Here is a 16,718-nt window from a genome sequence, read left to right on the forward strand (position 1 = left end):
TCGCGGCGTTAGAAACTCAGCGGAACACGAAGAGGCTGAATAGTACGTATCGGCTCATGGCGATGCGAGTCGCGAGTGCGTACAGAACCGTGTCAACAGAAGCGGTCTACGTCATAGCCAGGTTGGTCCCCATAGACATCATCTTGGCGGAGGACAGCGAGTGCTATAGGAGGAGGGGAACCAGAAGAATCCGGAAGCTAATGAGGGCGGAGTCGATGGCTAGGTGGCAGCAAGAGTGGAGTGCGGCGCAAAACGGCAGATGGACGCACAGGCTCATACCGACACTAATGGGCTGGGCGAACAGGAAACACGGAGAGGTAAATTTCCATCTAACGCAGTTTTTGTCTGGTCATGGCTGTTTCAGGCAGTATCTGCACCGGTTCGGACACGCAAGATCGCCTCTTTGTCGGGAGTGTGGAAATGTGGAGGAAACACCGGAACACATCGTATTCGAATGTCCCAGATTCACCACAGTGCGCGAGGGGCTGCCTACCCTTCATGCTGGGAACATCGTGGAGGAAATGTGTCGTGACGAGGGCACCTGGAACGCAGTAAACAGTGCAATCGTACATATCATGTCCGAGCTACAGAGGAAGTGGAGGACCGACCAGCATGCGGATAACGCCTGACCATAAGAGATGAACAATTGAGACGGCTGTAGTACCGGATAGTCTCCCCCGAGAGCCGCCGTGACGGAGTGCGCGTCATGTTGGAGGGCACTACCTAATCGGCGCTCCGCTGGGAAGAGAAATCCTGCGAGGGTGATTGTGACGGGACGCGCGTCAAGTTGGAGGGCGCTTCCTAATCGGTGCACGTCTCGACAGGTGAGAAATCCCGCGAGGGTGACTGTGACGGGTTGCGCGTAAAGTTGGAGGGCAATTCCTAATCGGTACACGTCTCGACGGGTAAATGGATGCCTGCGAAGAGGACATAAGCGCAGTGGAATGAAAAGCGAATAGAGAGAAAAAATATTGAGAAAAAGGGAAGCACAACGCTAGTCAGCGTTGAAAACTCGAAGAGTGCATGAGCACAGCCGCCCCCTGAAGTAGTCGCCTAGATGTGGTCCCAGGGGGAATAAGGCAACGAGTAGAGGGCTTGGTTTTTGTGGGTGCGATCCCCACTCGACGTCTGGGTTAACCCTTCCCAGATAAGGCTGGTAGTTCCTCACCTCAAAAAAAAAACGCACCTCACACATAGGTCTTCTTTAAAAATCCCTGAAAACGGTTTCCCCCAAGGCTCAGAACTTTCACCTACCCTTTTCAACATTGCTATGCAATCCATCTTCGAACTCATTCCCGATCACATTAAGATCATAGTATATGCAGATGACATAACTCTTATCTCTACGAGCTGCTTCGGCTTAAATCAGAGAAAGAGGCTTCAAATAACCTCAGACTCCATCCAAAACTGGGCTCTAAAAACAGGTTTTAAAATTTCCCCTGAGAAATCCAAGCACATGTACATTGGAAAACATCTCAGTAGGAGAACCTATCTTCAACTTAACAAAATCCCGATCCCCACAACGAGGACATTGAAAATACTAGGAGTTACTTTTGATAAGAAACTCAACTTCTTACCACATTCCCAAAAGACCAAAATAGTCACCAGAATGAAACTGAACATCATCAAGGCTATTGCAGGCAACCTAGCCTCTGGTCACATAAAACACTGCTGAATATTGTAAACGTTTGGTTGGTCCAGAAAATCATATACGGAATAGGCACCTTCAGCCGCGGAGGGGACGGTATGTTAAACACCATTCATCCAGTTTACAATAAAGCAATCAGGATTGCAATCGGAGCTTTTCCCACTAGCCTCACTCTTGCCGTAATGGCTGAAAGTGGTCAACTTCACCTCAAACACCTGGCGACAAAAACCATCACAAATAAAGCCATCCGTCACCTGTCACTTCCCGTCACTGTCACAATGTCCCACTAATACGCAGGGCCAAAACATTATTCAACAACCTCACAAACAAAGACCTCCCCAATATTTGTGAGCGGCCTTCTGCTACGGGAAGAAATTAGGACGTCAAACTGCCGAACATTAACCTTGATCTTCTTAAGGCTGTCCGAGCGGGAGACCCTTCTCCAAAAATCAAAGCTTGCTTCAATAACCTCATTGCATCCAATTTTCAAATCAATCACCAGGTATACACAGATGGTTCAGTCAATGCCGATGGAGTTGGATGTGGAATTTTTGAGAGTAGATACATAGGTAGCTTTTCTCTTCCACCGCAATGCTCCATCTTCAGTGCGGAAGCTTTCGCTCTTTTAATAGCTACCCAAGAATGCACCCATGATTTCCTTCCTACCACAATATTTTCCGACTCAGCTAGCTGTCTCCATGACCTTCTAAGTGGAAACAGCAAACACCCATGGATAATACAAACAGAAGAGGCTGCTTCAGATAAAAACATCTCCTTCTGCTGGGTTCCCGGTCACTCAGGAATCCGCGGAAACACAGCCGCCGACATATTGGCCGGCAAGGGCAGCAAAATGGAACCTCCAGACATGCCCTGTCCTCCATCTGACATTGTCCGCTGGGTAAAACAGCAAGTCCGTGAAAGTTGGGACATAGGCTGGATAAACAGCCGTCCCACTCATCTTCATAAAATCAAAAATTCCACTCTCCCTTGGGAGGACCGTCTCAATAGTAGGGAAAGGCGAGTCCTTACCCGTCTTCGAATTGGGCATACTAACTTCATCCACTCACAGTTGTTCTACAGAGCCGAAAAACCCCAATGTGCTTGCAACGTAGCACCCGTTTCCGTTAGCCATCTTCTATTAGAATGCCAACATACCAAAGATGCTCGAGCCCGACACAATATAGGTCAGAGTCTCCGAGATATCCTCAATAGAGACGAGACCCAAGAAACCAATCTTATTGCGTTTCTGAAAGAAACCGACTTCTTTGGTAAAATCTAAATCGAAACATTAAATACTTTTGAAATTGTTTATTTATTACAGTTAGCCACTTCACGGTCATGTATGTGTGTTCATGTATGTACCTACATACATATATATATATATATATATATATATATATATATATATATATATATATATATATATATATATATATATATATATATATATATATATATATATATATATATATATATATATATATATATATATATATATACACGCATCTATTAATACATATTCTCACATCTATATTCCATTTATTACATTACTTAACTAATTTCCTAACAGCCACACTCACCAATAAGGATAAATACATTAAAAAAACCTATCCATTTTTCAGCTCTACTATATACCATTAAATTCAAAACCACTATATTTTATTCAAACTGTATTTCATTTCATTTCACCCCACCCACACCTCACTCCTCCCCTCTTTCCTTCCCATACCACTCCCACCCCCTTCCACTCCTCTAATCCCTCACAAATCCTTTCCACTCCTTTTCTTCCCATCCTCCTGAGAAGGGCCTTTTTTGTGTTTTTTTGTTTTTGGAACACGCCCTGCGCTTGGAGTCTAGGTCATTTGTGCTTCGTCACTGCTTCGGTCCTCGGATCAGTAAATATTTACTTTTCTTTACAGCATATATTAAATATCTTATGAAGCATAGGATCCTTTCCTACCTTCTTCTTTAACCGAGAGTCGAGCGGACGGATCTGATGAGTGATTTTTTGGTTTCCCTTTCGCCAGTCCCCTCTGGACTGGTTTTATTGTGGCTCTTCACTGGGCTAGAGGCGAATGAACTGCAAAGTTTAAAGCCTCTTAAAAACAAAGAAAGAAGAAGAAGAAAAATACATTCATTACGATTTGTTCGCTCGTTGGATTCACATGCAGGCTAAGAAGGGTCCTTTTCAGGATCACAAAATTATCTTCAACCTAAAGAGTTTATTGTTTTGTTATCACTCGATATCCCCATCTTGTTCGGCTAAACCTTCCTGTTTAGCGATTTGTTGCCACTCGCCACAGCTTTCACAGTTGGAAAATTTCTTCCCATCCAGCTTTGTGACATGTTGTACAGTAAATTACATTCAATGCGACGTGCCGAAGCGCCACTCAGTGTCGCATTGGAGGCGATTTTAACCTGTAATTGAACATTTGCGATGACAGTGGTACAGTGTCGACTTTCAATGTGGGGTCATAATTTGGATCTCTATGTTTACAAAAATGTCCAACTAAATAAGTCGCATTACATGTCCGTCCAATTAGCTAAATGTCGAACTAATTGTAAATTACTGTACTTTCAATCTGGAAACAATTTAAGAATTGGTGAAAATTGAATAATCAGGAAAGTCCCCAACTATCAATAAGCTCAGAACAACTGCCAAATTCACATACTCATCAGATCCTGGCAAACAAATTATGAAAAAAATCAATTTGTGTTTTATTATTATTTTGGATAATGTTTTAGAAAGCATTGAACTGTATTTCCTAAACTCTTTTTTGGAAGGTTTAATGGCCCTGAAAAACGCCTTGTTTTATGGAATGGTTCCAATTTAGAAAACTTAGTACTCGTGGTTTTGAAAAAAAGACGGGTGGGTAATGTCGGGGACATAACCGGAGTGACGTAGGACTATACAAAGGAGACAGCTTTTACTAAATATATATTTTAAATATATTGTTTTATTTTCTTCTCCTACGTGAATACCTACCTATCTACCTGAAACATGGATTAGTTTACTGTTACTCTTTATGAACATGTTGGCGGTTCTGAAAAGAACCTTTTGTGTTGTGTTTTTGCTTTTTTTTACAAACTTTCTTAATTTTTTCTCACTATCTCATAGTTGATTCTTGATTTTTTTCTGAAGGCTTTGTACTTATTAAATGTTCAACGCCGGGCATCTGTTGGCGTATGCACATATCGTACAATCAAAATGATGGCTGTGATAGGGAATGCATAGGTGGTCATCAGCTCATTCACTATCATATATTTCATTATTGAGCACATTACCGTACCTTAAACTGTGGTTTCGGAGACGAATGAATTGTAAGATTTGTATCTCCGCAAACAAAGTAAATAGAAATGAAAAAGAACTGAGGTTTTGGAGACGAACTCTACAATCTGTCGAGAATTAAACGAGCTATAAGCGTTCTGAAAAAGCAACAGTAAATTAACACAGGATTAAAGTCCTTTAAAATAAGAACAGAGCAGCAGGAAATACATAGCTCATCATGTTGCTCCTTAGTTATGTTTCTATACAATGCAGATGTAACGTCAGTCAATTTTCAACATCAGTTATCAACCAAAGAAAGCAGTTCTTGCTACCGAGAAAATTCGTTAATGCCATCCTGCATACAATGTGTTGTAGTTTGAAGCCACTTTTAATTCGGAAACCATGCATGGGTTTGTGAAAACTGAATGATCAATCAGTTTATATTATATGTCATATTATATCACTTTAGAATGCATTGGTAATGTGAAAACTTTTAATAAGTCTTCTTTGAAAGGTTTAATGGCCTTGAAAAGTGCCGTGTCTTACGGTGGTTGGTTTTGCCACCAAAGCATGTAACACTGTGACCAAATATTTTTCAATTAAGTGCTATTAACAGGTGGTTATCGAGTTAGCATTAACCACTGGTGGGCTTCGAGTATCGAGGAAAATCGGGAAAGAACTAATCGTTGCTGAAAAATACTCTGTCAGTTTCCCTGGGAATTAAAAAATACATTGATGAGAAAGAGTTTATTTTAATGTTTTCTATCCATATAACAATGCAACCAAATACATTTGGTTTTGTGATTTTTCAATCGATCGCAATTAACAGGAAAGCTTCTGAAAATTATTCTTTTTCGGCGAGGAATCAAGGGATCGAGGGATTCATTACCTAGCCTGACCTGACCTGAAATACATGCAGTTTGTTTGGAACTGTGAGGGAGGGCAGAAAAGCCAGGAGGCAGGAGGCAGGAGGAGAAGAAAAGGTGACCAAGAGAGTATCAGCATCGAAAAACGGTTCCCCGGGAAGACATCGAAGCAGCCGCCACACACACACACACACATACACGCACGGATTTTTTTTCGTTTGGATGCCATTCAGCATCGAGAAAATTCCGGAAAGATTCAATCGTTGATGAAAAATAATCTGCCAGTTTCCCTGGGAATTGAAAAATACATTCACGTGAAAAAGTTTATTTTAATGTTTCCTATCCATGTAAAACTGCGATCAAATACAGTTGGTTTTGTGATTTTTCAATCAAGTGCAATTAACAGGTGATTATCAAGTTAGCATTAACCACTGGTGGTGGACTTCGAGAAGAATCCGGAATGATGGCATCGTTACTGAAAGTTCCCTTGGAATTGCAAATTACATTCGAAAGAGTTTATTTTAACGTTTTCTATCCATATAATACTGCGACCAAATACAATTGATTTTGTGGTTTTTCAATCAAGTGCAATTAACAGGTGGTTATCGAGTTAGCATGACCCACTGGTGGTGGACTTCGAGAAGAATCCGGAAAGATATCGCTGCTGCAAAATAATCTGCCAGTTCCTCTTGGCATTGAAAATAACATGCAAGCGAAAGAGCTCTCGTTTTCGAAGTGCCTCAAATATTCATTTAGTCATTCATTCAGAATGGATTCAGATTCAACTTCAAACAAATGATCACTGAATCAACGATAGTCCTACGTCACCATTGCGGTTATACCATAGATATAACCCACTTCATGTTTTTTCTTTTTCCTTTCCAATTGTGCTTCATTGGATTTCGCTGATGTTGTGGTTGCCCGTTTTGGTCGGTATGATTTGAGGAGCACAAAATGGACCAATCAAAAATGGGCACATAGTGAATTTGGACAATGCTTGATATTTCACAATTATTCAATTGTTTATCTCAAGAAAAATTAAATGTCATTCGTTATGATAGATGCGTAGATATATATTCCCTATCAATTGATGCAAACACCTTTGCGATCTATTGAGAAATGCTCGAGTTATAAGCGTTCCAAATCTTGCATTTTTTCCTACTTGTTCAGTGCCTAGATTTTCATTTCACCCCCTATATCTTCCGGTTAGACGTAGTCCTACGTCAAAACCATTTCGAACGCCCTCGATGCCGCCTTGTTCTGGATTTGCCACCAAAGCAGTTTGTATAAAGAACAAACTTTTTTCTTGCCGTTTTGCGATTACGTTTGCCACTCGCCACTCGCTGCAACTGCCTGTTGTCTTGATGTCCACCGAACCGAATGTGTTCTGTTCCGAATGCGGATTTTCTTATTGTCGCGAACAGCTTTGCCAGCTAACTCGATCACTTCGACGGCCGAAACTATATAACGCCGGCTAGGTGGACTGGTGCACTGGTACTAACGCGCTCGGTCTAGCTACCCTTGCGGGGAACTCCAGATCAACACGGTTCGAGCGGGATTTTGCCTTTCCCTTCACTTTTCCTCCTTTACCATGTCCAGACATGGCTGCTTGGGTTGGTTTGTTGATGTGTTGTGATGCGAACCGATGTGGTGTACGGTTTGAATGAGAATGATCGTTACGGTAACGGTATTGAATTAGAGAGACTTTAAACTCTGAGAGTTCATTCGTTTCTTGCCCTTGAGGGCGGGAAATTTAACTGAAAGGAAAACTAAGAAAACTATTGCAAAATTCGTTATTCTCGCTCGACCCAGTCCTTGTAACCGCTATGGATGTATGTCGTATCGCCGCACCCTACACGGCCCTTGGGCCAAAAACACAACCAAACGATTAGAGCAGGGAAAAAGCCCCTTTTAGTGTGCTTGAGGAGCTCGCTTCTAAAAGGGGCGTACAAACCTGCTCATCTTTTGCTGAAAGTAGAAGAGAAGACAAACAAAATTTAATCAGTATAGGTAAATGTAGTAATTAGACATTAGATCTGGTCAAATAAACCTATATCCTTTAGGAAATCGATGGTCCTTTTTTCCTCGACGGCGTCGTCCGATAGTGCTGTCCTTATGGTGTCTGCAACCTGAAACTTTATTCTAGAAGTGTTGCGGTAGTTAGGTTAGGCGCGATCCTTTGTTCGATTTCGTCGAGCCAATTACGAAATTCCGTTTAGTTGTAATGTAGCTTTTGCTATAATTTTATTAAATTAGTTTTGATTCATATAAATTCTTGAGCTATACTCACAAAAATCGGTTGCATGGATGGAACAGCGCCCTATCCTAACCTTAATATAGGCATTCACACGCGGAATCTGTATGTATATTTTTACGTTAGGTTAAGTTTCATCGTATCAATGTGCTACTTACAACTTTTATGCCTATATAACTTTAGTATAGACTTAAGTTTTACTAGCTGTAAGTCTCAATAGTTTTACTTTAGAAATATAAGTTTTAATATAGTTCACTCTCTTAATTCACTACATGTGCTTGTGGCTTTTAGAATGCGAATGAAACTTGTATGATGTGCTGTTCCGTTATTTCGTACCGTTTGGACTGTCACTTTGACAACTTCCATGACAGCCCGCCTCAATCGTTACAGAATCGTTACCAGCAGAGCTGCCAGTACCAACACTCTCTCCCCCGTAACACTGGCCACCAGGTCCAGTTTTACCAACCACATCAACCTCCAGTACAGCCAACCTAGCCACCGACCTACGCACGAGCCCCCTCGCAGTTTGTATGATAGCTTGCCGAGCTCTTCCGTCTACCCCTTTAATAACTTGAACGACCCGACCTTTCGTCCACTCATTACGATTTCCTTCGCCTACAACCAACACCAACTGTCCTTCAGCTATTTCCTTTGCTTCGCCGCACCACTTCGGCCGCTTAGTCAGCGTCGGAAGGTACTCTTTAATCCACCTTCTCCAGAATATGTCGAGCTGGTGTTGTATTTGGTTCCATGATGAACGTATAGCTTCCGCCGAATTTGTAGCTTCGATGGGCGGCTGCCGTGCACCGCTTGAGTTGCCTAGAAGAAAATGGTTCGGCGTGAGCGCCTCATTCTCTTCTGATGTAAGTGGTAGATATGTTAGAGGACGGCTGTTCACAATAGCTTCTGCCTCAACCATGAAAGTCTCCAACGCCTCATCATCCAGCTTCCGATTATTGTTGTACGCCGTTTCCACGGCCGTTTTGATCGAACGAACCATCCTCTCCCAAGCACCACCCATGTGGGGAGTGCTAGGAGGATTGAATATCCACTTGGTAGCGGTACCTGTGAACGTTACAGCCATTTTCTCAACTTGTTCCTTAAGTAGTCTATCAGCGCCTTGAAAATTTGTCCCGTTATCCGAATAAATCTCGGCTGGTGATCCTCGGCGACAGATGAACCGACGAATACATTTCATGCAGGAATCCGTTGATAAGCTATGAGCCACTTCAACATGAACTGCACGTATTGTCAAACACGTGAACAGAGCTATCCAGCGTTTTGCATTGCTCCTTCCAATCTTCACCGTCAGGGGTCCAAAAAAATCCAAACCAATATACGTAAACGGTCGTACAAACGACGCAATCCTTGCGAGAGGCAACGGTGCCATACGTGGAATATTCGGTTGGCTCTTGTGAACTCGACACCACTGGCATGCTTTCGCTACTTTTCTGACTGCCGACCGGAGTGCTGATACATGATAATGCTGCCGAACCTCGTTCACTACTGTTTCTGAGTTACCGTGATGATATCTACGATGATAGTTATCTAAAACCAAATATGTCAGCGGATGATTGCTCGGTAGAATTATGGGGTATTTGGTATCCTTCTCTACATTTGGTGCCGCTCCGATTCTGCCATCCACTCGAAGAATACCTTGCTCATCTAAAGTGGGGCAAAGTTGATACAGAGAACTGTTTTTTCCTACGCCTGTTTTTTCGTAGATCGGCTTTGTCCTATTGCGTATCAGCACCATCATCTCATCCGGATATCTTTGCCACTGTGCCTCACGGATTAAAAGGTTTTCCGCTTTTTGGAGCTCTTCGGATGTCAATGGACCTGCTAAACGTTCTTTTCCAACAATATTTTGTTTCAAATTTCCTATGAATCGGTATACATAGGCTACAGCACGAATGGCTCTGGTTAGTTTAGAGAAACGTTCCATTTCGACCAAGCGTTCGGGAATCGGATTTGCTTTATGAGCATAACAGGGACGTAACTCTTCGTCAGTTTGTTTGCTGGACAGGTTTTCTTTCGGCCATTCTGTTTCTGCCAGCCGTAGAAACGAGGGGCCCTTGAACCAAACACTGTTTGCAGACAGATCTGGTCCATTTCCCCACTTTGTCGCAAGGTCCGCCGGATTTTGCTTAGAGGGAACCCAACGCCAGTTCGTTACATCGGAGATGGTCAGCAATTCTCCGATTCTGCAGGCGACAAATTGTTTGTAGCGACGATGGTCAGACCGTAGCCAGGCTAATACGGTAGCTGAGTCACTCCACAGGACTTTCCTGGTGATGGATAGTGTGTGGTTTTCGTTGATGAACTGTGCTAATCGACCCCCAAGAACTGCGGCCAAAAGCTCTAACCGTGGTACTGATTGGGTCTTCAAGGGGGTAACCTTTGTCTTCGCCGCAACCAGTATGCATTCCGGTAATCCGTCAGGGTTCAGAGTTCGGAAATACGCCGCCGCACAATACGCAGATTCACTGGCGTCCACGAATATGTGGAGTTGTAGATCCCTGTAGCGCTGATGAGTTGCGCCTGGGAAGTAGCAGCGAGGTATTTTCAGGTCACGAACGTCGACTAACAGGTTGATCCATTTTTTCCACCTTTGGTGTAGCTCATTCTTCACTTTTTCATCCCAATGTGTTCCAGATCTCCACACCTCTTGCAGTAAGATCTTCCCGTGTACTACAAACAGACTTAGCAGACCTAGCGGATCGAAAAGCGACATCAAACATCTTAGCAGCTGTCTTTTCGTAGGACTTTCATTGCTGTTGAGCAAGTCAACAATTTCCTGCTTCATCTCGGTTGCGAAACTGAAGGTATCTTCTTGTGTTGACCACAGGAGACCAAGAACTCGTTCGGGGTCATTGTGTTTATCCGCCGCAAACGATTTATCTTCCCCGAGGTTTGTTTCACCCAAACCTTCCAAAACCGCGTTGTTATTGGACAGCCAGTTCCTCAGCTCGAAGCCACCTTGCTCATGGACGAGGCGCATTTCCCGTGATACTTTAATAGCGTCTTCCACGGACTCGTAGCTCTCCAGAGAGTCGTCCACGTAGTGGTTCTTCACTATACCTTCAACAGCTCGCGGATACAGTTCTTTGAATTCTGCGGCGTTCTTGTTTTTGATGAATTGCGCTGATGCCGGTGAGCACGTGGAGCCAAAGGTCGCTACATCCATGAGGAACATATCGGGAGTCTCGGAGGGATTATTGCGCCAAAGAAATCTTTGAGAGTTGCGATCTTCCTTCCGTATGAGAATTTGATGGAACATTTCTCTTATGTCAGCCGAAACGGCTACGTTGAACTGGCGGAAGCGTACGAGTACACCGGGAAGTGATATCAGCTGATCTGGGCCCTTTAATAGAACGGAATTGAGAGAAATTCCGTTTACGGCCGCTCTAGCATCCCAAATCATGCGTACCTTTGTGGGCTTCCGAGGGTTCACTACAGCTCCTAGTGGCAAATACCATACCCGTCGCAAGTCTGCGCTGTTCAGTTCTTTTTCGGTTGCTCGATGGGCGTAGCCTTTGGATTGGTAGTCTTCCAATTGTCGTTGTAAAACCTGCTTCAGATCTGGATTACGATGCATTCTTCTCTCCAAGCATTCAAGTCGACGTAGAGCCATATTATAGCTATCCGGCAATTCTATATGGTCGAACTTCCAAAGTAGGCCGGTTTCAAAATGACTGCCTACTCGAACTGTAGTATCCTGCAACAATTGTTGAGCACGTTCATCGGATTTCGACAATAGTGGAGTCCCAGGTAAAACTCCGACTTCATCCATGGTAACGAATTCCTTGACGATGTCATGAAGAGCTTGATCTGACTCACATCCGCAAGCATGGCAATTGACAGATAATTTTTGACCGTTGCTTGCTCTGCCTCCGTAGATACACCAACCAAGTCTCGTTTTTGTGGCGATTGGCTCTTGTCTGGATCCTTCGCGAATTTTCAGTGGAACCATCAAGTTCAAGTTGTTGACTCCAATTAGAAGTTTTGGAACAGCTTTTGAATAGCTTATGACAGGTATTCCTTTAAGATGAGTATACTGCTTCGAGAGATATTCATACGATAGTGACTGCGTGGGTAGCGACAATTCTTTAACCGTTTGAACCTCCTCCAAAGTAAATTTCCTTCCTCCAGTTGAAGAAACGGCCAGTGATATCAACTGCGATTCTTTCTCCACTCTGGTTACGTTGGCAGTCCACAATAGGCATAGAGGCATCGTTACACCATCTACGCCAAGCTCCCTAGCTAAACTATCTTCGATTAGTGTCAAGGATGAACCATCGTCTAAGAACGCGAAGGTGTCCACAGCTCCTTTGGGTCCATGTAATGTGACAGGTATTATCCTGAAAAGTAGTGTCTGTTTCACTAATCGATGTGAATGATTTTCTGCAGTATTTACTAAGGCCTTTACATCTGAACTACTACGCGATGAATGTAGAAGTGGATGATGGCGGAACTCACATCCGTTTATTCCGCAGTTGGACGGTTTTCTACAACTTCTTCTGCCGTGAGCGTTCAAACAGTTTCGACACAGTCCACCGGATTGCACATACTTCCAACGGTCCGCGACAGAAAGGGATGTGAAGGTTGAACAGTTCTGGATCCGATGACCGGTATCTTTACAAGCTGGACATGGCCTTGCCTCCTCTCGGTTGGTAAACGACGGGATACTAGCACTGTCTTCCATATCACCTTGATGCGTGTTCATATTTCCTTTTGTGTGCATAGTATTCTTCACGATTGCACCTGATTTCACACTGCTGTTGGCATATACGGTCACTTTGCTCACAGCTTTCACTACACTCGACATAAAATATCCAAAGGTTTTAAGATTAACTTCAGGGAATCCCTGAAGATACGAACCCCACTCCATTTGAAGATGAGGGGGAAGTTTGGCGACGAGTTCCGCGAGAAGAGAGGGGTTTGACAGATGTGTGCTTTGACCGGCGACTTCTAAATGATCGCATAGAGTTTGAATAGACATTCCAAAGTCAATGATGGTTTGGAATCTTTCCATTTTAGGCGGAGGCGTTGCTCGCACCTTTTCCAGGAGGGCTGATATTAGTAGTTCAGGCCGACCGTAAAGCAACTGAAGCGTCTCCATGATATGGGGGACGGATTCAGGAAGGAGCAAACGGCTTTGAACAGCTTCGTATGCGGCGCCCTTCAGGCTACGTTGAAGGCGGCAAATGTTTTCAGCGCTTGAGAACCCACAAGTTAATGTTGTGTTTATAAAGCTACTCATAAAAACTGGCCAATCAGCTGGATTTCCAGAAAATAGGGGTAAATCCCGCGGCATGACTTGCCTGGCGGCTAACTGCGAGGGGGTAGGGGCAAAGGTGGCTAAATTCATGTTAAACAATGGCGATTGCGAGGGTGACAAAGCAATACTACCGAATTGTTTCATTAGATGTTCAATGTTCACATCGTTGATGTTTGGTGGTATATTCGTTTGCATCGGATTATTATCTGACCTACCTGGTGGCACAGGGAAAGATACTTCTCTTGGTAAAGATGCGAGGTGAGTTTGTGGTACAGTTGTGATAAACGGGTTCACCGCTGGAACCGGTGGTGGAGGAGCCAACTCGGGTCCAAGGGCTGCAGGAGCTGATGCGAATGTGGTTGGGGGCGGCAATGCTGACTCCGGTTCACGAGCTCTCACGAATACTGGCATTATTGCTGGCGAATCGGTTGATACACGTTCAGGATCAGGTGAATTAATCAGTAGCGCAGGAACGTTGGTCGCTTCCAAGGTGGGATGCTGCTCGATGAGTTGCACAGGTCCTGGGGTAGATTGTGCCAGAGGAACTGTTTCTGCTATTCTGTTGAAAACAGCATGTCTTGTTGGTTGTTCGTACTGTTTCGGATCTGTTTCCGATTTTCCAAATTCCGGCACGAAGATCATTGAGGGAGGCGCAGAACGTTGCTTAGGCAGCGATGGACGTTCCAAGGGCCTCTGATGTATATCGTTAACCGGTAGCTGCTGCTGGTGCGGAATATGACTGCTTACTGCAACGGCGTTCACGTATGTGGGAGGCACTGGCGGCATTGGAGTGGCGTCCTTCGATGTAGGAACCTCTGCTTCCTCCTCCTGCTCTGCACATTTACTCACCCAAGTTGCGATACGAGAAAGCCTACTCTGCTTGCTAGTCCGGCTACGCTTGCTCAGGACACTACCGTGTTCGTCTTCAGGCTCCAGATGAGACTCGAGCAATTTATATTTTTCTTCGACGAACTTGGTTTCGATGGCTTGGAGCTTCTCCAGCTTCTCAAGCTGTAAATTTACTTTTGCTGATTTATTAGACATTCGCGATCTTCGGGACGTAGATGCGATACTCTCTCGGCAGTCCACATGGCATTTAGTGCATGACCATGATCGATCCTTGATCGAACCGGAAACGCCAGCACACGAGAAATGCCACCATAACTGACAACCATCACACTGCACCATACTTTCATCGCCGTTCCGGCGGTCGCACTGTACGCAATCTGTCCGATTCTCGTCGAGCGTTTGCGCGTCTTGCAATGTATAGTCGCAGGGCTTCTCTGGAATCACTTTCTTTGGAGTTTGATTCATATCGACGAGGTCAACTGCGGTCGATTTTTCAAAAGAATGTTGCGGTAGTTAGGTTAGGCGCGATCCTTTGTTCGATTTCGTCGAGCCAATTACGAAATTCCGTTTAGTTGTAATGTAGCTTTTGCTATAATTTTATTAAATTAGTTTTGATTCATATAAATTCTTGAGCTATACTCACAAAAATCGGTTGCATGGATGGAACAGCGCCCTATCCTAACCTTAATATAGGCATTCACACGCGGAATCTGTATGTATATTTTTACGTTAGGTTAAGTTTCATCGTATCAATGTGCTACTTACAACTTTTATGCCTATATAACTTTAGTATAGACTTAAGTTTTACTAGCTGTAAGTCTCAATAGTTTTACTTTAGAAATATAAGTTTTAATATAGTTCACTCTCTTAATTCACTACATGTGCTTGTGGCTTTTAGAATGCGAATGAAACTTGTATGATGTGCTGTTCCGTTATTTCGTACCGTTTGGACTGTCACTTTGACAACTTCCATGACAGCCCGCCTCAATCGTTACAGAATCGTTACCAGCAGAGCTGCCAGTACCAACAAGAAGCATTAAATTTAGGGCATGTAATTAATATGTGTTCCACCGTGAGTCTTACATTGCACGACTCACATAGTGTTGGTTCCAATCTACACATGATAAATTTGTGTGTTAAAAATGTATGCCCGATACGTAAACGTGTCAGACATACTTGAGTAGATCGGAGAATACTATCCTTCCAGGGAAGGGTAGTTGATCCTTCTTAAGAAGAGGTCGCGGGAAAAATACCAACTGTTCTCCCAGCTCAATCTGAGGGATTGACTGACCCATCTGATGGTGTCTTTTGCTGGGGGGGAGGTGGTCCATAGTTCGGAGAGCCTACCTTCCTTGGCGAGACGATCAGCCTGTTCATTACCCTGGATTCCGCAGTGCCCTGGGACCCAGCAGAAAGTGATGTCCTTCCCTGTAATTTTTTCCTCAATGCTTTGTATCCAAGGGTGTTTACTATCGCCACTTTGTAGCGCCCGTAATGCACTATAGGAATCAGAGAAGATCACCACCTTACTGTCGTTATCACAGAGTGATGTCGCGACAAGGAGAACATATGGAAGGCAGTTGGAATTTTAGCTCCGTATTATTAGCAAAAACTCCGAACCCTGTTAGGTTGCCATCAAAAGACCCATCTGTGAAGATTCTGTGGTGGGTATGATACTTGTTATGGAGGTGGTTATTAAAACAGGCCGTAACAATGCTGCTGGCTTCCCCAGCCCTAACAGCATTTTTGATTGACCAGTCTATCTTTGGCGGATGTGCGTGCCATGGGCGTTGACCAACTCTGCTTAATGGGGCAATAGTCGGGAGGGTGACTTGGCTAATATTTTGCAGCCAAATGTTGGCTCTGGAGTAAATGGATAGAAGATCCGGGTATTTCTCGGACGCCCAAGTGAGCCCAAGAGGCCCGGCTGAAAAGGTCGATGCCGTAACGAATTCTAGAGAAGATAATGCTTTTGCCTATGTTGCAGGTTTTACGAGAACTCAAGCGGCATCGGCCACCTAAAGCTTTCACCAGCCGCAGGTGGCACTTCATACTAGCTTTAGCATTTTTGAGGTGTTGTCCGGAGGATAGGTTACTGTCAACTAGCACTCCAAAAATTCGGGCTGAGCTGACTCTCTTAATAGGCCTGCCATTGATTATTTAGACATGTTCTAAACCTTTTCCTATGACCTTTACATTTGCAGCAGTGCATTATATTAGACTTCTCTGACGAAAACTTAAACCCAATGGAATTAGCCCAGTTGCTAACAGCCGAGATTCCTTCCTGCAGTCTTCTGCGGGCCATTTCTGAGAAAGGATTTCTTGCCATCAGCAGTAGATCGTCTGCATAGGCCAGTACCTCGGTGTTTTTAGGGATAACCTCTAGAACCGACTGCATAGCAACGAGGAAGAGGGAAACTGATAGAACCGAACCTTGTGGTACTCCGTTTTCTAGGCAACGGTGATCCGAAAGTACTCCTCCGAAGTAGACTTAAAAGCTTCGATTGGTGAGGAAACAGCGAAGAATGTTGAAGAGGGAGCCTTAAAAACCC

The 16,718-nt window shown here is 43.9% G+C and overlaps 1 protein-coding gene across 1 annotated transcript; it reads right to left on the bottom strand.

Moving 5' to 3' along the window:
* Window positions 1–8,361: 8,361 nt before the first annotated feature.
* On the bottom strand, window positions 8,362–14,631 carry LOC129773910 (uncharacterized). Its single transcript, XM_055777574.1, has one exon. The coding sequence runs from the start codon at window positions 14,629–14,631 to the stop codon at window positions 8,362–8,364; it is 6,270 nt and encodes a 2,089-aa protein (XP_055633549.1).
* Window positions 14,632–16,718: the final 2,087 nt, after the last annotated feature.

This window comes from Toxorhynchites rutilus, chromosome 3 (genome assembly GCF_029784135.1).
Source record: "Toxorhynchites rutilus septentrionalis strain SRP chromosome 3, ASM2978413v1, whole genome shotgun sequence".
In the NCBI taxonomy this organism is placed as follows: Eukaryota; Metazoa; Arthropoda; class Insecta; order Diptera; family Culicidae; genus Toxorhynchites; species Toxorhynchites rutilus.

Excerpts from the sequence above, each read along its gene's own strand:
- LOC129773910 (XM_055777574.1), bottom strand. The coding sequence starts at position 14,631 with ATGAATCAAACTCCAAAGAAAGTGATTCCAGAGAAGCCCTGCGACTAT.